This window comes from Xenia sp. Carnegie-2017, unplaced genomic scaffold (genome assembly GCF_021976095.1).
Source record: "Xenia sp. Carnegie-2017 unplaced genomic scaffold, XeniaSp_v1 HiC_scaffold_13, whole genome shotgun sequence".
Lineage (NCBI taxonomy): Eukaryota > Metazoa > Cnidaria > Anthozoa > Malacalcyonacea > Xeniidae > Xenia > Xenia sp. Carnegie-2017.
Genome location: NW_025813436.1, coordinates 885,731 through 911,818, shown reverse-complemented (window position 1 = coordinate 911,818; position 26,088 = coordinate 885,731). Strand labels below are relative to the sequence as shown.

At 31.9% G+C, this 26,088-nt stretch overlaps 1 protein-coding gene across 5 annotated transcripts in view; it reads right to left on the bottom strand.

Moving 5' to 3' along the window:
• The window catches only part of LOC124459515, a 69,018-nt gene that overhangs the window by 25,456 nt on the left and 17,474 nt on the right, over positions 1-26,088 (bottom strand). For 3 of the 5 annotated variants that reach the window (XR_006953685.1, XR_006953686.1, XM_047008966.1), the window contains exons 11-29: positions 25,635-25,894; positions 23,110-23,197; positions 20,296-21,093; positions 19,411-19,737; positions 18,679-18,714; positions 18,152-18,304; positions 16,761-17,017; positions 15,840-15,957; positions 15,298-15,339; positions 14,946-14,981; positions 14,608-14,784; positions 11,798-11,974; positions 10,659-10,838; positions 9,733-9,924; positions 9,469-9,597; positions 6,295-6,554; positions 3,752-3,839; positions 1,079-1,876; positions 178-504 (exon numbers count right to left, since the gene is read on the bottom strand). Coding sequence is in view for 2 of the 5 variants with exons in the window: in XM_047008966.1 (XP_046864922.1) it covers positions 178-504; positions 1,079-1,876; positions 3,752-3,839; positions 6,295-6,554; positions 9,469-9,597; positions 9,733-9,924; positions 10,659-10,838; positions 11,798-11,974; positions 14,608-14,784; positions 14,946-14,981; positions 15,298-15,339; positions 15,840-15,957; positions 16,761-17,017; positions 18,152-18,304; positions 18,679-18,714; positions 19,411-19,737; positions 20,296-21,093; positions 23,110-23,197; positions 25,635-25,894 (4,443 nt within the window). In the remaining 3 variants the exon portion in view is untranslated. The remainder of the gene's footprint in view (positions 1-177; positions 505-1,078; positions 1,877-3,751; positions 3,840-6,294; positions 6,555-9,468; positions 9,598-9,732; positions 9,925-10,658; positions 10,839-11,797; positions 11,975-14,607; positions 14,785-14,945; positions 14,982-15,297; positions 15,340-15,839; positions 15,958-16,760; positions 17,018-18,151; positions 18,305-18,678; positions 18,715-19,410; positions 19,738-20,295; positions 21,094-23,109; positions 23,198-25,634; positions 25,895-26,088) is intronic. The other 2 variants (XR_006953687.1, XM_047008967.1) reach the window with 2 other exon arrangements.

Genomic DNA, 26,088 nt, shown 5'->3' with positions numbered 1-26,088 from the left:
ACTAACAAATACTATAGTTAAACTAATGCTAACTTTTGTTGAACATGTATATAACTGGTTTATACTAGAAAAATGAGCGTTTGCAAATGATAAAAAATATAGCAATTATATAAGTATTTATAGAAAATTATGTCGTATTAGCATTTTAAAAGTATCATTTGACATGTGTATACTTACAAGTACGTCTCCCCGATCTTCCAGATCTAAAATCAGCATAGAGGCTTCTTATATACCGGACAAGAACAGAACCAATATGTTGTATTGTCGTCGTATTTGAAGTTAAATTTTGCTGTCCGGAAACAGTAATAAGATCAATTAAGGTTGTTTTCTTCACAAGCTCAATCTGATAAGGAAGTGCTCGAAAATATACAACCATATCGATATCAGAAAATTCTCCATTATTCGTTAAAATAACCGAAAGATTCGAGGAATATCGGTCTGATAAGTTTTGAAACACAACTCCAATTGCTCTTGAGTAGTACATGGTTAGTTTAGTGTTCTGACCTACACGAGAAATTTTTGCTAATTATATTACTTCATTTATGAATTTACATTACAAATTAATTACTACTTGAATAATTAACATCGTAAATTTCTTCCTAATATTTCAATTCAGTGGCAAACCAGGCCTGTTTTTACTAGCACAATGCAAATGTTCTTGTGTTAATTAACTTGTGAAAAAAACGAAATGAAAAGTAAAAGAATTTTTTTCGCGAGAAATTCAACAGCTTGTGCAAAAGCTCTGTCTATGTTTCTTCAAAGTTTGAAACATTAGCAAAATGTAATCAATCTTTGACACTAAAGCAGTTTATAGAATACTTTTCTGTATATCAGTGATATCACTTGAAGTGTTGCTGATAATTATGCAATAATCTACACTGTGCTTACATTATTTTTTACTGAAATTTGCATTACATTAATAAAGAATTCGGAGCTGTAAAAATTCTTTCCATCGTATTAGCGATTAGTTCAGTTGTTATCTACATTAAAGTCCATCATATTTCGTTACTGCTGATTGTAGAAAAAAAACTGATATTTTTTGATTAGAAATAATGAACAAAATTAAGTTTGTTTTTACCTCTTTGAATTGTTTCAATAAATGGCTCCAAGAACTTTCTGACATCCATAAACACACTGTAATATCTAGCTTGCACACAAGAGCGTCCCCAAGAGACTATCCCTAATTGTATCCAAGTATTATTGCGTTTACATTGATAGGGACCACCACTATCACCATTACAAGCACTGACTCCACCTGATCTACGACCACCACAGACTGACCTTGGTGAGACTCTCCCGTTAAAAAAGCTAAAACTATTGCATTCTTGAAGACTAATAACATCAAGTTTCACCTGTTGTAAGTATGGAGAAGTGGAGCCAGATGCAGTACGTCCCCAGCCAATCACAAAACATGTATCATTTCCGTTAAAAATATCATCTCGACTAGGAAGACAAACAGGCTGCACACGTTCGGTGAAGTTCAAAGGTGTCGGGAGTTTCATCAAAGCAACGTCATAGTCCGCAAAATATACAGGTCCTCTTACGTAATATTTAGGATGAATATACATGGCCACTGACGTCAAAGAGTATTCATAGACACTGGTTGTATCTGTTCTATGATCTGCAACATTTATTGTAATTCCTGTGTAAAAAGTTGCAGGTATTGTTGATTGTACAAGACAATGAGCTGCTGTCAAAATCCAATATTTGTTAATAATTGATCCTGCGCAATGAATAGATCCTCCTCGAGTCAAACTAACTATCCATGGCCAAGAGTTTGGTGTAGCTTCTGTTCCTCCTACAATGAGAGACTGTGGAGACTGAGATCCAGGGAGTACCTTGCGCTTGCCACAGGAGCTCATTTGAGAAGAAGTACCTGTCAAATTTTCATCAGATTTCTTTTAAAGTTAGTTAACAAACATTTTACTCTTTCAATAACTTTGTATAAAACTTATTTGGTAATTCAATAACTAGGATGCTCTTTTATGTTGTTGATATGGTTTACTTATATTGAATTATAATGTTAAATATCATGTGAGTTGGAGAAAAATGAGTCAGTTCAATTTAAGGACGTTATGCCGTCAACTGTTTTACATCTAAGTAAATATTTTGTACTTTGACAAAAAATTCATTCATAGTATTTTTCAAAATAAATAACTGTTTATCTTTAGAGAAAACTAACTCATTGTTGTGTACGTGGATGTATACCAATATTAACTGCAATGTACACCTAATGATATTAATATTATATTATAGAAGACAAAGCATTAATTAATCGACCAATTAATGTAAATCTTCTTCCATTTAAAGCCAAAAATTACTGATGAGTGTCTAAAATAGGTGTTCTAGCAACAATTGTTCTGTACAAAAAATTGAACGGTGTTCAAAGCTAACAATACATATTTTAAGGTCAAAATTCAGCAGTTCTTGGGGTTTAAAGGTTTGTTCTTATGTTATATTTCTGTTAGCTGCTACATGACGTGATTTTTCGCGAATTTTGTTGAAAAAGTGGTTCGTTACAGTAAAATTAATCATAAATAAAGTGGTATTTGGAAAAATATTTTGTCAGAAGTATTTAAAACCTTGAAATCGAATTACTTGAGAGGTAAAATTTTATTAATGTAAACTTTCTTCTAGCTTGCATCATAGCCTACATTTATGATAGTGTCGGTATCAAAAGGGCACTTGCAAATTGACTGAGAAGTTGAAAAAGGAAAAAATAGGATTGTGAATGATTTATGTTATAGTCTTCTTTATGGAATAAGTGCTAATATGTCTGCCAAGCAATTACGCAACACTTTTCGTCCCTCAAATCTTATCTAAAGTATAAACATCTGTTTAAAGTAAATTGGCACTGTTCATAAGTCTCTTATCCAGGAAAGTTCAAATCTAGAATAACTAAAAAGGAAACTGATGTCCTAAGGATAGAGATATTGAAGTATAGACACTAAGGGCAGTTTGATAATAGGAAAAATATTTAAATTTATAGGAGATAACAATAAATAAAAATAATATTATTGCAATGCTCATCAAAAATGGCTTTGCTACATTGTTGGAGATGTATTAGAGTTAGGGACAATCTAAAGGGTTATGGCTAGAGGTAAGGTTTGGAGTTATCTTTAAAACAATGCAAGCCCGTTTTTTACTCTTAAAACAAGAATCTTTTTTGTGCTCAATCTCTGTAAGGAAATACAATTAAAGTTCAAATGCCTTGAACCCGAGAGAATCGTTGCTTGTTTTTAAATGTAGATTGTCATTGTGTAGGTTAGTATAGAGTTATAAGAAGGACTGTAAGTGTTGATGTTGATTGACATTCCCACAACCTTAGCGGTAGTTATCTTCAAAGTCAATTTGACTTGTCATAGATCTATACTAAACTAGATGTTCTGCATTTACAAAAATTTAAAGAAAAATAGTTAATGGAATAGTTTTCTCTAAAGCTATGAATAATAATTTTGAGAAAATTTGAATTTTAGGTTTAGAAGATCGGGCAAGCTTTGCCACTGGACATAGGTAAGAGTTATTGTTATAAGTTCTGTAAGCAGCAAATGTTTTGGTTATAAGTGTTATTTTAAAATGGGATTTATTTGAAAAGTAGTGATTTTCAAATGTTGGCGGGAATCTTATAAATAAAACTGTCCTTATTGGTTAAGAAATGACAAGAGAACTGTCTTTACTGTACATTTTTTAAGAACTTAGTCACAACGGCAACAGTAACTTAAGACAATCAAAAAACCTTCAAAAAAACTACCTTGTTTGACACATTCTCCAAGAACAACTGAAATATCATCTAAGGCAACATAACCTGGGTATGACTCGACGAGTACTTTTAAGACTATCTATAAAACAAGGAAAATTTTTATTAAAACACCCTAAAATGCGCATAAAGACGACGAGTTTTTTAAGAATAAACATGTTTTGACATCGCATGATGTCATCTTCAGTATAAATGAATAATTACATAAATAATATAAGGTTTATATAAAAGTGATATGTACAGTGACATAAATATATAAATATGGATAAATTTTAACAATGATAAGGAAATGACATAAATTATTGGAAGCATGTTACAAACTAAATATTGTGTTAAATCAAAAAACTTGAACATCGAGGTTAGGTTTAATTAGTTTTAGTTGTTAGTATGGAGTGCTTCTTTGATTTTAAGGGAAAACGAGGTGTCTGCAGTGTCGATTATTTTGAAGCAAGTGGTTGAATTGTTGGTTTTACATGAATGAGTTTTAAGAAGGTGCCGGTAAATATGAAAGTTTTTGTCTGTTGTGGTATGTTTCCTGATTCTGGTGGATAAATGGCTCGAAGTTTCGCCGGTGTTTCGGGAATTACATCCCGCGCAATTGAATTCATATACCACCATGGATTTAAGTGAATCAGGGATTGGGACTTTGAATGTTTAGAAAAAACAGCACAAAAAATGAGAACCAGAACAATTACCTTTACTACGACCCATAGTTTCATCAATTAATGCATACAATTATAATCTAGCTAAGTATTATAGTTTTCTACGAACACCAATTATACCAGAAGACCAGTTCTTAAAAAAGATTCTTTTACTTTCTTCGACGACTTCTCATCTTTCAACTCATCAAACTTCTTGTTAAAAATTCTTCATCTCCTACGAGGTTGAAATCCTCTTTACTAACATACCACTTACTAAGACTATCAACCTAGCAACTGACGCAATATTCACTCACAACCCCAGGTTAAGTATAAACAAGACACATCTCACACAACTGTTTTTAATAACAACAGCACAGACGCATTTTTTATTTGATTGAAAATTTTTTGACCACGCCATAAAGTTTTATAATTACATTAACATACAGCACGCAAACATTAAATTTTCATTTAAAACTTAACTACAAGATAAACTGCTATTTCTTGACATTTTACAAACAAAAGCCCATGACAACTGTACTACGTTTACATATAACAAACCAACATACACAGGACTTTTGACGAACTATTTTGATTTCACGTCACTTTCATACAAAACCGCACTTCTACGCATACTTATCGACAGAGCATACAAACTTAATAATACAAACATTGGCTTTAACGAGACAAAAACAAAAAATTCCAAAATAACAACTCTATAATTTAAACTACCATACATGGTACATTACCCACGACACACACAGCGCACTCTTACGAACATTATGAAACGCTTTTGTACCGATATTGACATTCGACTAATTTTCACATCATTCAAAATCAAAAACCTTTTCTCATTCAAAGACCTAATCCCTGACTCCATTAAAAACATGGTGGTATATGAATTCAATTGTACGGGATGTTATTCCCGATATATTGGCGAAACGTTGGGCCATTTACTCACCAGAATCAAGGAACATACCACAATAGAAAAAACTCTCATATCTACCAACACTTTCTTAAATCTCACTCATGTAAAACCAACTATTCACCCTCTTGCTTTAAAAACATCGATGCTGCATACACTACATTCTCCCTTAAAATCAAAGAAGCACTGCACAATACCAAAACTGCCCTGACCTCAATGTTCAAGTTTTTTAATTTAACACAATATTTGTTTGTAACACGTTACCCATCTAAATTTCCTTATTATTGTTATGATTTATCTATATTTATAAATTTATTTCATAAATCACATTACTTTTATATAAACTTTGTAGTACTTATGTAATTGTTCATTTATACTAAAGATGGCATCATGAGATGTCGAAACATATCTATTCTCAAAAAACTCGTCGTTTATAATAAATGCATATTAGCAATAATGCTTCTACGAAATTATGGAAACCTTTTGTTTTAAAATTATTTTTACCGAAAAAGAAATATGCGAGTGTATAACAAAAAATATAGCTATTTGAAAATCCGTTTATCTACTGGCACGAAAAAGTTTTCGAATTACCAACAGTAAATAGCAATCAAACAATTAAAACTATTGTGGCACCTGATGACATGCAGTATCAGTCATTTTTGTTTTTTGTTTATAGCTATGAAACCGAAAAAAAATTTTTATAACTATTATCATGTATTTACAAACTTATGGCTTGTATAGTAGTTTTTTTCCTATTTTGGCAGAGCAATTTATTGACATCTGCTAACAATGATTTATGTAAATTAGCTATAATGATCTAAAGGTAATTACGTATTTAAATGATTACAGTATGTTAACTTTTAAAGATTAAGGATCTAACAAATAATTTGGTAATGGAACATTTATCAGTACGTAAGAAATTTGAATTTTTTTATGACTTATGCATTTGATCCATTTTCTATTGCACTACTTACTGTATAATTTCCATGAGTAAGATTAACAGTTGACTGAGCTTTGTTCCAAAACAAATCATGCTTTAGCGTATCATTCCACATGAGCATGACTCTTTCATTTGAGATCAAATAAACGCCAATAGTATTTGGGGCACTCGTATTGCCAGAGCTTTGATACCAAAAACTTAAACATGACTTTGTTACATTTGCAGTCAAATTGAAAGTGATACTTCCAGACCTAATTCTTTCGTTATAGTTTGTTTGTAGCAAAATATAGTAACCTTAAAAGTGGAGAAATTAAATGATTAACAATAAAAGTGAAACAACGTTGAAGAATGTCAAAATTAGCAGTTACCTAATGACGCAAAAATTCCCTCAACAAAATTTAGAGCACGTATAAAACAGACGATTCAAGTTAATAAAAAAGGCAATTTAAATAAATTAGAAAAAAAGCATATGAATTTGTCATTAGGAAACATGAATCCTTTAAAAAACTAAAACCCAATATAAAGCTATGTTTAACTGTGTGTGAGAGCAATTTCTCTTGCAACTTGCATAATTTTTAGTATGTACGTGATTCAGTAAAACCATGGGAAGAACGTCAAATCACCCATTTTCACGTCCTCAAATCAACATAAACGCCGTTCTAAACTTAACAGGAAATACAAGCACGCTACGTCACGCAATTTTCTCGTTATCATCGACGTCGCGTATGTTTGCTAGAGCTGTCTAATGTTAGATTGAAGGGATCAAAAAGGGCTTCTAGATTGGAGACTTGGGTCACCAAGTAAAAATTTATATACTTTCATCCGAAAATTCGTAAATTACAAACAATTTTAACAACTGCTCTTTGAATTAATACAAATTATAAACACCCATAGTTCGAAATTACATTTTAGTGGGAATAACAAGTTACGGGTTCTGTACGCTATGACAAAGTTTTGTGTCTTTAAGTGATATCGGTATTCCTAGACCATGTCCCGTCTGTTGACGACGTTTGCAACTTGTGTTTGCAACTCGTAGTGTAAACAATGGAGAAAAGTTCATTTTAAAGTTCAAACAAAATTTTGGAAATCAATGATATGCAAGAGTACAACGCATTTAAACAGTAGATAGTAATCAATACGAAGATTGCATTTTCTTAATACTTAGTCGTTTCTCGTACTATTAGTATTTGAACAGCATAAATTTTATAAATTAATCACATGTATGTAGCCAGAAGAATGGCAAAAACTTAACACCAACAAGACGCTTTTTTGAGCGTTATTTGCCGGGCCGTAGCTTAGAAAAAAATCAATGTATCATATACGTATTAACATTAGGACATAACGTTAAATTTAGACAAATTAAAATACAGATTTATAAAGAAAAAGATTTTTATAATGAAAATGCAAGCTGTACAGGTAGCCGGAAAGCCCCACAAAGGGCACTTGTGGCTAACTATTGATATCCGTAGAACAATTAGGGGGAAAACAATTTCACGCAGCGTAATTAATATCGATCTCTATGTCTTTATTGCCTTTAATTTGACATGCATTTTGTGCAGGTATTGTAGATATAATAACGCTTAGCTTTTGTGGCAAGATTTCCTTTTTCTTTGTACAAGTTAAACAAATTATCCACTTTACATCCCTTTCCCATCGCCAATGCTATGGATTCTTTGTTCAGTTTACATAAAGTGTTTAATTTGTGAACATCAGCAAAGATCCGACATCGAACAAAAATGCTTGTCAAAACCGATAGTCGCCTGGCCTCCGGCCAGTGGCTAATTGTACGTCAAGAAAGAACTGACCTCATAAAATCATGTGCTTTTACTCTTAAGTATTTAGCCTACTGGATGATCCGCTATTGATAAAGTTTTTTTTAAAAAAAGTAAATTTATCCTTACCTTAATATAAAAGTTATTAAGGTATTTTAATCAGAATGATAGAGTTAGTCATTAATTTTAGTTTTAAAATTATATAATCAGATCCTGCTCAATAAGTGTAGTGAAGTTTCTTTTATTGTTATTATTTCTTGATACAAATCTAGTAGTGTTGGTTATAACTTATAACCTTTTAATAACATTTCAAAAGAAAGAATTTTTTTGGGGTGGACTGAAGCCTTCATTCTCTTATGCTCTGCAGTGCTTACGTGCAATAACATTATAGTATGTGTCATAGTTTAGATTATAAAATACATGACTTTAATGAGTGAACGTAAACATCCTACCAAGAGCGTATTAACAAACTAACTAACATAAACATTGTATATATTAGAATGCGATAGAATTTAAATTCTCAGAGCACAATTATAAAAGAAAGTTAAAATCTTTATAATTTCCACAAAACAACTATCACTGCTATTTCAAGATTGTATTACACGACTTTTTAGATGAAGCGTAACGCAACTCCTTGGTCATTATATATTATAAATTTGGCAGTTGTCAGATTTCATGCTTACACTTGTCCATAATTGCAAAATCCTTGTTATGGGAAATCGCATTTAAATAGAAAAACTTTCATTCTTTCCAATATTTACCACTTTTTTGCAAGTTAATTGGCAGAACATTACTTTTTATTTTACTTACTGCTTATAAAAAACGGACACAATGACATGTAAGACTAAACATTGTGAACTTTCAATTAATGTAAACTAGGCTTTATTGCAAATTTATATGTAAACGTATAAAATTAAGCGAATGCAATGAAACAGTTCGCAATAAAAAAGGAGTCTATTCTAGGCTGTGGTAGAAATAAATTTTTTTCTTAACAGTTCTAGGACTTAAATGTAGATATGATCTTCGCACTTTGCTGGACAATTTAAGCAACTGTCTTAAGAACCTGAAAAATTCAGGTGACTCAACGGGATTCTAACCCATGACCTCTGCGATGCCGGTACAGTGCTCTAACCAACTGAGCTATGAAGTCACACAGTGGAGAGCAGGTCAATATGTTGGGCTGATGTTTTCCCGTGAAAGGAATGTCATATGCAAGAATGTTATATGCAGTGCGGTGTTTGAAATTAAATGTAGGTATGATCTTCGCACTTTGCTGGACAATTTAAGCAATTGTTTCAAGAACCTGAAAAATTCAGGTGACTCAACGGGATTCGAACCCATGACCTCTGCGATACGATTTTTTGTGGTCTCTATATTTTTTTTTGCAAAGGGAAAACAAAATATTCAAATTCCTGATACAACTTAACTCTGCATACCTGTTGAAGTGCCAGTTGTATGATCGAAGGTGGGACGATTAATTCCTGATGCTCCATTAGTTCTTACCCAATTATCTGTCTTTGTCTGGTTGCAAAACCCATCATCAAAAATGCAGTTAATAGACGATCCTAAAAAAAGTATTGAATCGGGACAAATTGTCGAACAAAATGGAGGTACTATTTGAATCGAATATAATGCACTACATGGTGAATTGTTCTTACAAATTCAACATTATGAATAAATAACAAGAGTTATCCACTTACGTATTAAAGGAATACTGCGAAAAGTCAGCAAAAATCCAGTACGAGTAACACTGTAGTCAGTTGTAAAACTTATGACAACATTCCCATCGTTAAATTTCTGTGGCCGACCGTTGATTGGCGAGAGACCGCAAATGACGTTTGATGTGGCACCATTTGACAATGACAATTTATCCCATGCACATGTGGAATGTACTAATTAAATGCATTGAAGTGTTTAAATTTAAAAAAGAAGCAAAAATATAACTGATGAGTGTTTTTTGTTTGTTTTGATTTTTATTTATTTACATCTTTTATACGCATATTTTTTACTTTTTTTGAAGCTACGAGAGTTGTTTTTGTCTCTATCTGCGTATATTGATCTCTCTGTTCTTAATAAAAGATCATTAATGATAATGATCAAAGTTAAAATACGGAAGTGGAGTCTTTATTTTTAAACCTTTTTAAACGATCAGGACATATTTGTCCATCAACGAAGCAACGGAAAGTCAATTACGCCGTACTTAAATGGTAACTGAAAAATTTTATGTGTTTTTGTACACCGTTGCCTGATTTAAGGATAATAGTTTACAATTGTAGACAGGAGAATAGAGAAATGTCTTCCAAACTGCAACAAACCTCAAGCGTTGTGTGGGCACTGTGTTAAACTTAAAATAAAAAATATGATTTGTTGTTTTATTCTTCATATAAAAGAATCAACAATTATGTTAGAAAAACGTTTAGAAAGTGACGAAATTTTGTCGCATCTAAAGCATTGTTTTTGCAATCTAATGTAAACTAAAGTTTGAAACTTGTTGTGTAAAAGGTTTTCAGGATTCTAACATTTTAGGGTAGCACTAACAAAACCTATATATGGCTATCGATAAAATTTGTTGAATTATTTGGTAAACAGAATTTTACATGGAGATAATACATAAAAATTAACTTACATTCAATATCATAATAATTGATGACGATTTCCAGTGCTTTTTCAAAAGGAACAAAAATTGTGACACCACATCTTAGATTGTTACTGTAGACATTAGGAAATCCAGGTGAGTAAATTCGACCAGCTGAAGTGTATATGATTTTATTTGAGCAAACACTTGTTGCAGAAGGTAAATCCGTTCCTAGATAATTTAGAACAAATATTGGTTTTATATTAATGAAAAGGTGGTGCATGTAAGTATATAGTGAAGTGGGCACGAAGCAATTTTCCAAAACAGTTAATTTTATAAAATCTTTTTTCGTATATGAAATACGAAGGACAGTGTTCTTTCACAATTTATTGACCAAATTTTTCAAATATTACTATGACACATTTTTTTGCAACAAAATGTGATGGAAAGACTTTCCGATAAGGTTTTCGATTGTTTAAAAATTGGAACACAGTTCTTTGAGTTTTTATTTAATTATCCAGATAATCAATTTTTCACAACGATTTCACAACGATTTATTGTCATTAATTCACAACGACAATTTACATTTCCTGTACACACAATACAATGACGTAAGAACCAGATAACAAATACGGCTAACCTGACGTTTACTCCTCATTTGACTCTGAAGATGACTATCGCTAAGGCTGTCGAAACGTCAGTCAACAACAACAAAAACAGTCCTTCTCAGGACTATACCAACCTGGACGATCGACATTTACAAACATGTAACGATACTCCCGGGTTCACACCATTTACCAAATAATTCATAATAAATTATCGAAAATAATGCTGAATATGAACTATGCATATAGAAAAATTGCAGAGTTTTTAGTCAACCAGAGCAACAGAGGTTTGGAGTGACGACATATTTCATTCCATTTGTGTTCCAATTAAACTGGAACAACGTGAAAACACTTTAAAATATTGTAGAGTAAAGAAATGATTCTTTTAAGTTAAGATAGATCTTAAAGCTGAGTTCTCTTGGGTGCCGTAACACATTTTAATTACACTAACTAATTATGTATTCTTATTTGTCTTTTAACAACTTTATGGTAAATCTCTACATTCGTTTATGTAAATATTTTTGTATCACTATTTATGTTTTTGTATGGTGTGTATTGGTCTTTAAAGCACCGTTCCATACTTACGATAGAAAGTTGTAAATGTAAGATTAAATCCTTCCATAGGTGCCGTTCCATTTGATCTGAATGTCAATAATACAACATTGGTATATGGTGTAAATGTTAAAGACGTTTCGTTGCCACAGAATTGTTTTGATGTTCCACCAGATATTGTAAGGGAATCCAAACATATAACTCGTCTGCCTGTTAAATTAATTCATTATGCCTTTATAATGCGCAAATTAAAACATTAATTAAAATTCAAATTTTATAAAAAAATATGTACTTCTTTTAAAATCCTAAACACAAGTGATCCTTCTCAGGTAATTTAATAAAATGTAGCTATCTAAAGATTTGTGAAATAATTTTTACAAGATATCAAAAGTAAGTGAAATGTTTAACGTATTTGTGGAAACAGTTTTAAATTTAGTCAAATTATCTTATTGTGATGGTTGCTAAAATATTCCTTTCAATGGACTTGTCTGTCAGGGCAGTAAGTCCAAGTTAACACAATTTCTAACGTCATCTTAGTAGTTGGTACATAACTCTTTTATTCATGACTCAAAAACTGAAGTCATTGATTCTGAAAAGACAAAAGGCCTTTAACACCCAGGGTAGCGAATCAGCGTCCTTTAAATACTACCGGAATCTCGTCAACAGGGTTAGGAAAAGATGTAGATCTGATTATTATGAATCAAAGATTCAACACCTTAAGGGAGAACAACCTAAACAATGGTGGGCTGAGGTTAAACGCCTAAGTGGAATGAAAGCCCAAACCAGTGATCTAGTAAACCAAATTGACATCGATGGCTTCTCCGAACTGTCACCCAAAGTACAAGCAGACCTAATAAATGCTGCATTCTTGGATCCTCTCGACGAGTATAAACTTACCAGTCCCTTGGAATACCATCATCTCGAAGGGTCGCCTGAAATACTTACAGTGAGTGTAGAACGTGTCCAGAAGGCATTAAACGCATTAAATGTACACAAAGCGTGTGGCCCAGATGGGATTCCAAACTGGTTATTGAAAGACTTTTCTGATATAGTTGGTCAACCAATAACCTTAATAATCAATGCATCTTACAAAGAACAACAACTCCCAAAAATGTGGAAAAGTGCTAATGTTATACCGCTCCCAAAAGCCAAACCAGTTCAAGACCTTCCCAAACAATTAAGACCAATATCTCTCACACCATGTCTCTCAAAGTTAGCTGAAGACTTCATAGTATCAGACTATATAAAACCGGCAGTAACCAAGGTGATCGATCCCAACCAGTATGGAGTAGTATCAAGCTCGTCAACAACAATGGCACTGATCAGTATGTTACATAATTGGACATTAGGTACAGATGGAAATGGGTCTACTGTAAGGTCGATTTTATTTGATTATCGAAAAGCATTTGATTATATAGACCACTCCATACTCGTCGACAAACTGTGTAATCTGGACATTCCAATTAGCGTAATCAATTGGATCATCAACTTTCTGAGCGACAGATTGCAACGCGTTAAATTAGCAAATGATTGTTATTCAGACTGGGGCTCTGTTCCATCTGGGGTTCCTCAAGGCACCAAACTAGGACCCTGGCTTTTTGCATTGATGATAAACGATCTAAAACACGGAGCACCATCTTTTTGGAAATTTGTCGACGACACTACTGCTTCCGAAATTGTACCTAAAGGCAGTGTGAGTCATGCACAAAATATAGTTGACGATGTAAATGATTGGTCCAAAAAGAACAGAGTACAATTACATCCTGACAAGTGCAAAGAACTGAGAATATCCTTCAACACACCAAATTTTGACCCACTTGTTATTAACAGCAACGAGGTTGAGGTTGTTAAGTCAGCAAAATTTCTTGGAATTACGATCAGCAATGATTTGACGTGGAACATTCATATTGACAATATTATCAAAAAAGTAAATAAACGAATCTATTTTCTAATTCAATTAAAGAGAGCTAAGGTATCCCTAAAGATCTCTCTTTATATAACTTGTATAAGATCGGTTATGGATTATGGAGTAGTTAGTTTTTACAATTCCTTACCAAACTACTTAAAAAACGAATTCCAACGTGTAGAAAAAAGAGTGATATCAATAATATGTCCTTATAATAGTTATAAAATTGGGCTGAAAAAGCTAGATATGTCACCAATAGAATTACACCATGAAGATTTATGTAAACGTTATTTCCAGACAATTGAAACAAATGAACGCCATAAATTAAGAAATTTACTGCCAAACAAAATAACTGTAAATATAGCCTGAGAAGTAAACATAAATATATAGTTCCGCTTGCTCGCACCAACAGAGCGAAGAACTCGTTCATCCTGTCCTTGTGTACATAAAGTTACACAAAAGTGGCCAGGTATGGAGTTTTCTTTGTCTCTGTTGGTGTTAGCGAGTACCATTTTTAGATACTTATTTTTAGATTTTTAGATACTTATTTTTAGATACTTATTTGCTATTATAATTTTACTAATGTAGATATTTGCAATTCAGCCGCAAGGCTGCAATTAATATTTTAATAAACTACCTACCTACCTAAACTACCTACCTACCTACCTTATTGCAGAATCCAATAGTAAATACTTTCGGAACTTTAGAACAACACACGAGCTCCATTATAAGAAGCTTTTTTTGCCAAATTGAAATAGGCATAAAAATGGAACGATTTGGCGAATTTCAAAAACTGTTTTCCATGATATTTTAAAAATCACAACTAAATCTAATATCGTAGTTAAAAACTTTTCGCTGAGAAAGTTACTTGAACTGTTCAGTCAAAGTAAACCCTTATTCGATACAACTTCCTTGAGGTGTAGTAGAATTCACTTACCATTTTGTATACGTTCCAAGTTAATAATTGAGATATTGAACCTCACTGCAATGTTAAGGGGCTGCCTTATTATCAAAGTACAGGTCCTAATTCCAGAGCCATTAGGATAGTTTGGAGACACAATAGTTGCAGAGGTTGAACTGATTGATGAAGCAGAACAGATGTTGATTCCCGGCACTTAAAGAGAAATAGATTTCAGAGGGTTTGTTTTTAAAATAATAACTAAATTGAATTTTCTAAAAAATGACCAGAGCTTTGAGTAACATACACACACTTAAATTATTTTTACACATTAATTAATAGTTTAATATAATTAAATTTAAATGTACAACCCTTACCATTTGCACCAATCGTGGTTGTTGAGGTAGGTGTGGCTGTAGAACAAACAGAACATCTATGTTGTTTCTCAATTTTCATTATATTGCAAGTTCTGCATGTACTTTAAATAAAACTGGTATACACTTTGTATAACAAAGTTAAAGCAACTCTTTTGTTTTTAACAAGCAAAAGTCTAAGGACTAAAAATCATAAAGAAAGATTCACAAATAAGAAACTCGTACCATAATAGATCATTGCATGAGGGTAAGGTATGGGTAAGTGATAAAATTAAAAGACGTATGTCCTCCATTTGAAACACGAGTTGAAAAGAGTAACGAATTAGCCCTTTCTTTAATTTTTATATATACTTACCGTAGGAGGTTGTCGGAGTTGGGGAAATGGTTGATGTAGTATCTAAAAGATTGAAATTTTTTGGAGAATCGTTTGAAAGTAAAAGGGACATGCGGCATCTCTATACGACTATCTAATACGATTGTTGATCAAATGAGATTTTTGAAACAAAAGTTAACAAATTTAAAAACTATAGGGAATTGTTAAAACCTGTGTGCAAGAATGTTACATGGTTACAATGTTCGTAGCAATTGCTACAACGAAAAAAGACAAAACTAAGTTCATTGAATTATTTAGCTTTTAAAATACAATCTTTTACGTAAAAGTCAAAGCTTTTTTTCCTAAAACCGTTCTTTTATTGAGATTTGCGCTTTTTTTTATTCGTTGTTTAGGAATAATTTGACTGGTTAACAACGATTAAAATTTATTAAAATTTTATTTATACATCAAAACATAACCATTGCAGTTCTTTTTCTGCATAGAAAATACGTAAAATACCTGTTAAAAATCAAGTAACTTCGTAAAAAAGCGATCAAAACTCGTCCTTATATAACATAACTTACTGATAAAACGTGGTTCAGCATAGGTGGGATGGATATCACATGAACCATTTAGAAAAACAAAATCATCTAGAGCAATATCACCCGTAAAGCTGGAGCCACAAACACCTTCAACGATGATCTACATAAAAAGAGCTTTTAAGCAAGCTTTTAGCAAGCTTTTAGCAAGAAAATATGCTATTCGGTGATTCATATAGACATTGTTTACTTTATTACATCTTCAAACTTTTACAAGGTAGTATGCAAAGTTTACTCAAAAACGATTATGCACTTTAGTAATTTAACATTAGACCTATGCGCTTTTTGACTTTTGATTGCCAAATGAACAGTTATAATAAATAAGTGCGCTAAGTCAAGGAGTCATAGGTGAATGAAAACATGCAACATCAAGTTTAGTTGCTAATATAGATTGTTTGATCTATTAAGAGAAAGTGAGTAGCAAATTATATGAAGAAAAGTAAGAATGATGTTTTTTAAAACAAAAAGGGCAGCCAAAAAGTCGATTTGCAATGTTATGATTGAGAACAAACAAAATTTTGGTCTGGAGACACGTGGCTTACAGGGATATACGTTTTTTAACATATGTAACATGGATATAAGTTTTAAGACATCAATCATCCTTTATAATTCTACAACAGCATCCAAAATTTAAAAGACTTTACAAGATAAAAAACTTCTGAAAGGGAAAGAAAAATGATTTTCTGGGAAAGTCTACAGCCAAACATTTAACTGGTTGAAGAGTTAAGGAACAAGTTAAAATTATTTATGAGCTGTGAACAAACAATTGAAAATTTTTCTTGGAACTGTTTATCTTCTAATTTCCCGCCCACATCTTTTAGAAATCTAAATAAGCTTTCAATGTTGAAACTAAGTGTTTTGGTACTCTGTTATGCAGAGTTTGAGAACATTGATATTTATACTCACCCTCGTTTTTGCTTCTGTAAAGTTGGTTGTAACTTGAGCTCTGCTCCATTGATTTCCTCTATTGCCACTTAATGTCCACAACAGCTTTAATCTACCTCCCATATATTGTTGGTATATATTAAGAGAACCAATTGTTGATCCATACATATGATACCAAAATGTAAAACATTTGGTTGTTGTATTAAAGTAGTTGCTAACCAACCATGCCTTGTCACCCAGCACACGGGGATACGATGTTTCAATGTAAATGTATTTTCCTAAAAGACATTTTTAAGCAAGTCAAGAAATTCTGTTTTGTTTTTTTTAAAACACTCTCGTTTTTTGAAACTACAATTTCTTTCAAGTTATGTTTTAGTCATAGACATGCAAAGTATGTAGGATAGTAAAGAAGTGACCATTTTACCAATTTTTTTGTACTTCTGGAAACAGTAAATGAAAAGACATGGGTTCGAAGTCATTATAAAAAAATACTAATCAAATTTTCCTTTAATTAAAGCGATGGGATAAAATTGTTGGGAAGACTATTTCATTTGAAATATCCTTAGTACGAGAGAGATATTTGCATAAATTTAGTATTTCGTTTACCAACCAAAAATTTGCTATCATTACTTCTAGGTATATATGTTTCATTAGTTAAACTATTTCTGAGCATATCTGTGATATATCCTCTGTGTATATCTATAATACATCAAGAAACATTTTCATTGCCTTAATTGTTGCGTTTGTTAATAGATGTCTTTCGCCTTAAATGCATCATGCATGGTTATGTGATTATATTGAATCTGTGTTTGTCTAAAAGGAAATCTTCTTGTCTTAAAGCACAGTAGACCTTAAAATCTAATCTCATTTATTGGAGTGTAGCTCAACTTGCCTTAAATACTTGTTTTAATAGATATAAAAAAAAAATAGAATCTTTTAAAACAATCTGAGAAGAGCAGCGGCGTTTGTTAGGAAACTTTCATAGTGTACGGTTGCTCAGTCGTGGTTCCATGATCATTCTTAACTTATGAAAAAGTGTATGTAGATGTAGCTGTGCTAGGGAAAATAATAGGGATAGTTACTCAATGCTTGCTTCTTTGTATGTACTCTATTTAATGTCGGAATTTCCCAATTGAAAGTAATATCGCTAATGTAGGCTAAAACACTTCTCCGGCTGCACTCAATCTCGTCAATAATAACATTACTAATACTCTTTTTAAAATATCTGTAAAAATCGAATAAGATTTTGGAAAGCTATGTCAACTTAAATGGCCTTTTACATGCAATTACAACTAAGATTTCTATATAATTCACAAAAATTTAGTTGCTTTCGTCATTTTAGACTCTTTTGTTTAATTTCAATGTTTAATTAAAGATAAGTTTTAAAAGATGTATTTTAATAAAAGACTTACCAGTAATTGATCCTCTTCTGTCTGAGCTAGGTCCAGTGCTCGAACTCCATGTTGAGCCTGAATGGATGGTCCAATCAAAGTTGTCAAGTGGATATATAACATTCTTCCATGTGCATTTGGAATTGTTAATGCCATTTTCAAAGGAACAACTACCTATTCAAATGGAAAGTATTTTTTTCATACTCCTCTTTTAGCAATTATAATTATTACAAGAAAAACAGTTTATAAACAAAGCAAAAATACGTTCAAATTGGATAATTAATAAATGGGCTCCAAGTTGAAAAAATACGATTTTTGATTAACGTACTTTTGAAATTTTATCAATAGATTTATGTTTTGACACGAATGAATGCGCATTTACGGACTTTTCTATTGCTCCTAATGAACAAACACGTTTGCATAAAATAAGGAGCACATTTATTAATGTTCATACGAACATCATTCTATTTTTATTTTTATAAAAGAAACTTTAGGCTATTTTTCTTAAAAACACAAATCTAAAAAAAATTCAAAAATAAAATTCTCACCATTTTCCCCAATCGTACTATTTGAATCAGGTGTAACTGGAAAACAAAGAATAAAAGCGCTAGGGAGACTCTTTACAAGTCATTTATTTCTGATTTTAATTAAGAAGTTAATATGAGCAAGGTGTGTATAAAGTCCATGGTTTAACCCAGGAAACGTCGTTATATGTTAGTAGAAACAGATCATTCACGATAGTAGAGTTCTGAGAAGGACTGTTGGTGTTGATGCTGACTAACGTTTCGACAAACTTAGCAGTAGTTATATTCTGATTTAAGCAAGGAGTAAACATTAGGCTTGCCCCATCATAACAAATGCGGATAATTTAAAGATGTGATAAATGTTTTCAAAGCTTGCTGCATTGTTTTATGATTTTAACTTATTTCTTCTTTTCTCCGTTTATGGCGAGTAAAATTTTTTTTCATTAAACTAAATCCCAATTTTAACTATTATTATCATTCATATACGGCAGTTACAAAAAAAATACCGGCACCGTAATACCTAAACGCTCGATCGGCTTGTGCATAATAAGATAACTTCCTGTGAAGTAATACCTAATAACTAACAAATACTATAGTTAAACTAATGCTAACGTTTGTTGAACATGTATATAACTGGTTTATACTAGAAAAATAAGCGTTTGCAAATGGTAAAAAATATAGCAATTATATAAGTATTTATAGAAAATTATGTCGTATTAGCATTTTAAAAGTATCAATTTACATGTGTATACTTACAAGTACGTCTCCCCGATCTTCCAGATCTAAAATCAGCATAGAGGCTTCTTATATACCGGACAAGAACAAAAGCAATATGTTGTATTGTCGTCGTATTTGAAGTTAAATTTTGCTGTCCGGAAACAGTAATAAGATCAATTAAGGTTGTTTTCTTCACAAGCTCAATCTGATAAGGAAGTGCTCGAAAATATACAACCATATCGACATCAGAAAATTCTCCATTATTCGTTAAAATAACCGAAAGGTTCGAGGAATATCGTTCTGATAAGTTTTGAAACACAACTCCAATTGCTCTTGAGTAGTACATGGTTAGTTTAGTGTTCTGACCTACAAGAGAAATTTTGCTAATTATATTACCTCATTTATTGAATTTACATTACAAATTAATTACTACTTGAATAATTAACATCGTAAATTTCTTCCTAATATTTCAATTCAGTGGCAAACCAGGCCTGTTTTTACTAGCACAATGCAAATGTTCTTGTGTTAATTAACTTGTAAAAAACGAAATCAAAAGTAAAAAATTTTTTCTGAAATTCAACAGCTTGTGTAAAGCTCTGTCTATCTTTCTTCAAACTTTGAAACATTAGCAAAATGTAATCAATCTTTGACACTAAAGCAATTTGTAGAATACTTTTCTGCATATCAGTGATATCACTTGAAGTGTTGCTGATTATTATGCAATAATCTACTCTGTGCTTACATCGTTTTACTGAAATTTGCATTACATTAATAAAGAATTTGGAGCTGTAAAATTCTTTCCATCGTATTAGCGATTAGTTCAGTTGTTGTCTACATTAAAATCCATCATATTTCGTTACTGCTGATTGTAGAAAAAAACTGATATTTTTGAATAAAATAATGAAAAAATAAAGTTTGTTTTACCTCTTTGAATTGTTTCAATAAATGGCTCCAAGAATTTTCTGACATCCATAAACACGCTGTAATATCTAGCTTGCACACAAGAGCGTCCCCAAGAGACTATCCCTAATTGTATCCAAGTATTATTGCGTTTACATTGATAGGGACCACCACTATCACCATTACAAGCACTGACTCCACCTGATCTACGACCACCACAGACTGACCTTGGTGAGACTCTCCCGTTAAAAAAGCTAAAACTATTGCATTCTTGAAGACTAATAACATCAAGTTTCACCTGTTGTAAGTATGGAGAAGTGGAGCCAGATGCAGTACGTCCCCAGCCAATCACAAAACATGTATCATTTCCGTTAAAAATATCATCTCGACTAGGAAGACAAACAGGCTGCACACGTTCGGTGAAGTTCAAAGGTGTCGGGAGTTTCATCAAAGCAACGTCATAGTCCGCAAAATATACAGGTCCGTTTACGTAATAGTTAGGATGAATATACATGGCCACTGACGTCAAAGAGTATTCATAAACACTGGTTGTATCTGTTCTATGATCTGCAACATTTATTGTAATTCCGGTGAAAAAAGTTGCAGGTATTGTTGACTGTACCAGACAATGAGCTGCTGTCAAAATCCAATATTTGTCAATAATTGATCCTGCACAATGAATAGAGCCTCCTCGAGTCAAACTAACTATCCATGGCCAAGAGTTTGGTGTAGCTTCTGTTCCTCCTACAATGAGAGACTGTGGAGACTGAGATCCAGGGAGTACCTTGCGCTTGCCACAGGAGCTCATTTGAGAAGAAGTACCTATCAAATTTTCATCAGACTTCTATTAGAGTTAGTTAACAAAAAACATTTTACTTTGTCAATAACTTTGTGTAAAACTTAGTCGGTAATTCAATAACTAGGATGCTCTCTTATGTTATTGATTTGGTTTCTTATCTTGAATTATAATGTTAAATATCATGAGAGTTGGAGAAAAATGAGTCAGTTCAATTTTAAGGACGTCATGCCATCAATTGCTTTACATCTAATTAAATATTTTATACATTGACAAAAAATTCATACATAGTATTTTTCAAAATAAATAACTGTTTATCTTTAGAGAAAACTAACTCATTGTTGTGCACGTGGATGTATACCAATATTAACTGCAACGTACACCTGATGATAATAATATTATATTATAGAAGACAAAGCATTAATTAATCGACCAATTAATGTAAATCTTCTTCCATTTAAAGCCAAAAATTACTGATGAGTGTCTAAAATAGGTGTTCTAGCAACAATTGTTCTGTACAAAAAATTGAAAGGTGTTCAAAGCTAACAATATATATTTTAAGGTCAAAATTCAGCAGTTCTTGGGGTTTAAAGGTTTGTTTTTATGTTATATTTCTGTTAGCTGCTACATGACGTGATTTTTCGCGAATTTTGTTGAAAAAGTGGTTCGTTACAGTAAAATTAATCATAAATAAAGTGGTATTTGGAAAAATATTTTGTCAGAAGTATTTAAAACCTTGAAATCGAATTACTTGTGAGGTAAAATTTTATTAATGTAAACTTTCTTCTAGCTTGCATCATAGACTACATTTATGATAGTGTCGGTATCAAAAGGGCACTTGCAAATTGACTAAGAAGTTGAAAAGGAAAAATAGGATTGTGAATGATTTATGTTATAGTCTTCTTTATGGAATAAGTGCTAATATGTCTGCCAAGCAATTACGCAACACTTTTCGTCCCTCAAATCTTATCTAAAGTATAAACATCTGTTTAAAGTAAATTGGCACTGTTCATAAGTCTCTTATCCAGGAAAGTTCAAATCTAGAATAACTAAAAAGGAAACTGATGTCCTAAGGATAGAGATATTGAGGTATAGACACTAAGGGCAGTTTGATAATAGGAAAAATATTTAAATTTATAGGAGATAACAATAAATAAAAATAATATTATTGCAATGCTCATCAAAAATGGCTTTGCTACATTGTTGGAGATGTATTAGAGTTAGGGACAATCTAAAGGGTTATGGCTAGAGGTAAGGTTTGGAGTTATCTTTAAAACAATGCAAGCCCGTTTTTTACTCTTAAAACAAGAATCTTTTTTGTGCTCAATCTCTGTAAGGAAAAACAATTAAAGTTCAAATGGCTTGAACCCGAAAGTATCGTTGCTTGTTTTTAAATGTAGATTGTCATTGTGTAGGTTAGTATAGAGTTATAAGAAGGACTGTAAGTATTGATGTTGATCGACATTTCCACAACCTTAGCGGTAGTTATCTTCAAAGTCAATTTGACTTCTCATAAATCTATACTAAACTAGATGTTCTGCATTTACAAAAATTTAAAGAAAAACAGTTAATGGAATAGTTTTCTCTAAAGCTATGAATAATAATTTTGAGAAAATTTGAATTTTAGGTTTAGAAGATCGGGCAAGCTTTGCCACTGGACATAGGTAAGAGTTATTGTCATAAGTTCTGTAAGCAGCAACTGTTTTCTAAAATAGTTTGCGAATTGCACTTGTCAATAAGTGGTTATACTCATGTAATTTATCACCTCTCGCATCTTATGTAGAGTATTAATTGTGTTGATGCTACAAAGTCTATCTCAAGTCGAGCTTGCTCACTTAAATGTTTTGGTTATAAGTGTTATTTTAAAATGGGATTTATTTGAAAAGTAGTGATTTTCAAATGTTGGCGGGAATCTTATAAATAAAACTGTCCTTATTGGTTAAGAAATGACAAGAGAACTGTCTTTACTGTACATTTTTTAAGAACTTAGTCACAACGGCAACAGTAACTTAAGACAATCAAAAAACCTTCAAAAAAACTACCTTGTTTGACACATTCTCCAAGAACAACTGAAATATCATCTAAGGCAACATAACCTGGGTATGACTCGACGAGTACTTTTAAGACTATCTATAAAACAAGGAAAATTTTTATTAAAACACCCTAAAATGCGCATAAAGACGACGAGTTTTTTAAGAATAAACATGTTTTGACATCGCATGATGTCATCTTCAGTATAAATGAGTAATTACATAAATAATACAAGATTTATATAAAAGTGATATGTACAGTGACATAAATATATAAATATGGATAAATTTTAACAATGATAAGGAAATGACATAAATTATTGGAAGCATGTTACAAACTAAATATTGTGTTAAATCAAAAAACTTGAACATCGAGGTTAGGTTTAATTAGTTTTAGTTGTTAGTATGGAGTGCTTCTTTGATTTTAAGGGAAAACGAGGTGTCTGCAGTGTCGATTATTTTGAAGCAAGTGGTTGAATTGTTGGTTTTACATGAATGAGTTTTAAGAAGGTGCCGGTAAATATGAAAGTTTTGTCTGTTGTGGTATGTTTCCTGATTCTGGTGGATAAATGGCTCGAAGTTTCGCCGGTGTATCGAAAATTACATCCCGCGCAATTGAATTCACATACCACCATGGATTTAAGTGAATCAGGGATTGGGACTTTGAATGTTTAGAAAAACAACACAAAAAATGAGAACCAGAACAATTACGTTTACTACGACCCATAGTTTCATCAATTAATGCATACAATTATAATCTAGCTAAGTATTATAGTTCTATACTAACACCAATTATACCAGAGGACCAGTTCTTAAAAAAGATTCTTTTACTTTCTTCGACGACCTCTAATCTTTCAACTCATCAAACTTCTTGTTAAAAATTCTTCATCTCCTACGAGGTTGAAATCCTCTTTACTAACATACCACTTACTAAGACTATCAACCTAGCAACTGACGCAATATTCACTCACAACCCCAGGTTAAGTATAAACAAGACACACCTCACACAACTGTTTTTAATAACAACAGCACAGACGCATTTTTTATTTGATTGAAAATTTTCTCACCACGCCATAAAGTTTTATAATTACATTAACATACAGCACGCAAACATTAAATTTCCATTTGAAACTTAACAACAAGATCAACTGCTATTTCTTGACATTTTACAAACAAAAGCCCATGACAACTGTACTACGTTTACATATAACAGACCAACATACACAGGACTTCTGACGAACTATTTTGATTTCACGTCACTTTCATACAAAACCGCACTTCTACGCATACTTATCGACAGAGCATACAAGCATTGGCTTTAACGAGACAAAAACAAAAATTCCAAAATAACAACTCTATAATTTAAACTACCATACATGGTACATTACCCACGACACACACAGCGCACTCTTACGAACTTTATGAAACGCTTTTGTACCGATATTGACATTCGACTAATTTTCACATCATACAAAATCAAAAATCTTTTCTCATTCAAAGACCCAATCCCTGATTCCATTAAAAACATGGTAGTATATGAATTCAATTGCACGGGATGTTATTCCCGATATATTGGCGAAACGTTGGGCCATTTATTCACTAGAATCAAGGAACATACCACAGTAGAAAAAATTCTCATATCTACCGACACTTTCTTAAATCTCACTCATGTAAAATCAACTATTTACCCTTTTGCTTTAAAAACATCGACGCTGCAGACACTACATTCTCCCTTAAAATCAAAGAAGCACTGCACAATACCAAAACTGCCCTGACCTCAATGTTTAAGTTTTTTAATTTAACACAATATTTGTTTGTAACACGCTACCCATCTAAATTTCCTAATTATTGTTATGATTTATCTATATTTATAAATTTATTTCATAAATCACATTACTTTTATATAAACTTTGTAGTACTTATGTAATTGTTCATTTATACTAAAGATGGCATCATGAGATGTCGAAACATATTTATTCTCAAAAAACCCATCGTTTATAATAAATGCATATTAGCAATAATGCTTCTACGAAATTATGGAAACCTTTTGTTTTAAAATTATTTTTACCAAAAAAGAAATATGCGAGTGTATAACAAAAAATATAGCTATTTGAAAATCCGTTTATCTACTGGCACGAAAAAGTTTTCGAATTACCAACAGTAAATAGCAATCAAACAAGTAACACTTTTGTGGCACCTGATGACATGCAGTATCAGTCATTTTTGTTTTTTGGTTATAGCTATGAAACCGAAAAAAAATTTTTATAACTATTATCATGTATTTACAAACTTATGGCTTGTATAGTTTTTTTCCTATTTTGGCAGAGCAATTTATTGACATCTGCTAACAATGATTTATGTAAATTAGCTATAATGATCTAAAGGGTAATTACGTATTTAAATGATTACAGTATGTTAACTTTTAAAGATTAAGGATCTAACAAATAATTTGGTAATGGAAACTTTTATCAGTACGTAAGAAATTTGAATTTTTTTATGACTTATGCATTTGATCCATTTTCTATTGCACTACTTACTGTATAATTTCCATGAGTAAGATTAACAGTTGACTGAGCTTTGTTCCAGAACAAATCATGCTTTAGCGTATCATTCCACATGAGCATGACTCTTTCATTTGAGATCAAATAAACGCCAATAGTATTTGGGGCACTCGTATTGCCAGAGCTTTGATACCAAAAACTTAAACATGACTTTGTTACATTTGCAGTCAAATTGAAAGTGATACTTCCAGACTGAATTCTTTCGTTATAGTTTGTTTGTAGCAAAATAAAGTAACCTTAAAAGTGGAGAAATTAAATGATTAACAATAAAAGTGAAACAACGTTGAAGAATGTCAAAATTAGCAGTTACCTAATGACGCAAAAATTCCCACAACAAAATTTAGAGCACGTATAAAACAGACGATTCAAGGTTAATAAAAAAGGCAATTTAAATAAATTAGAAAAAAAGCATATGAATTTGTCATTAGGA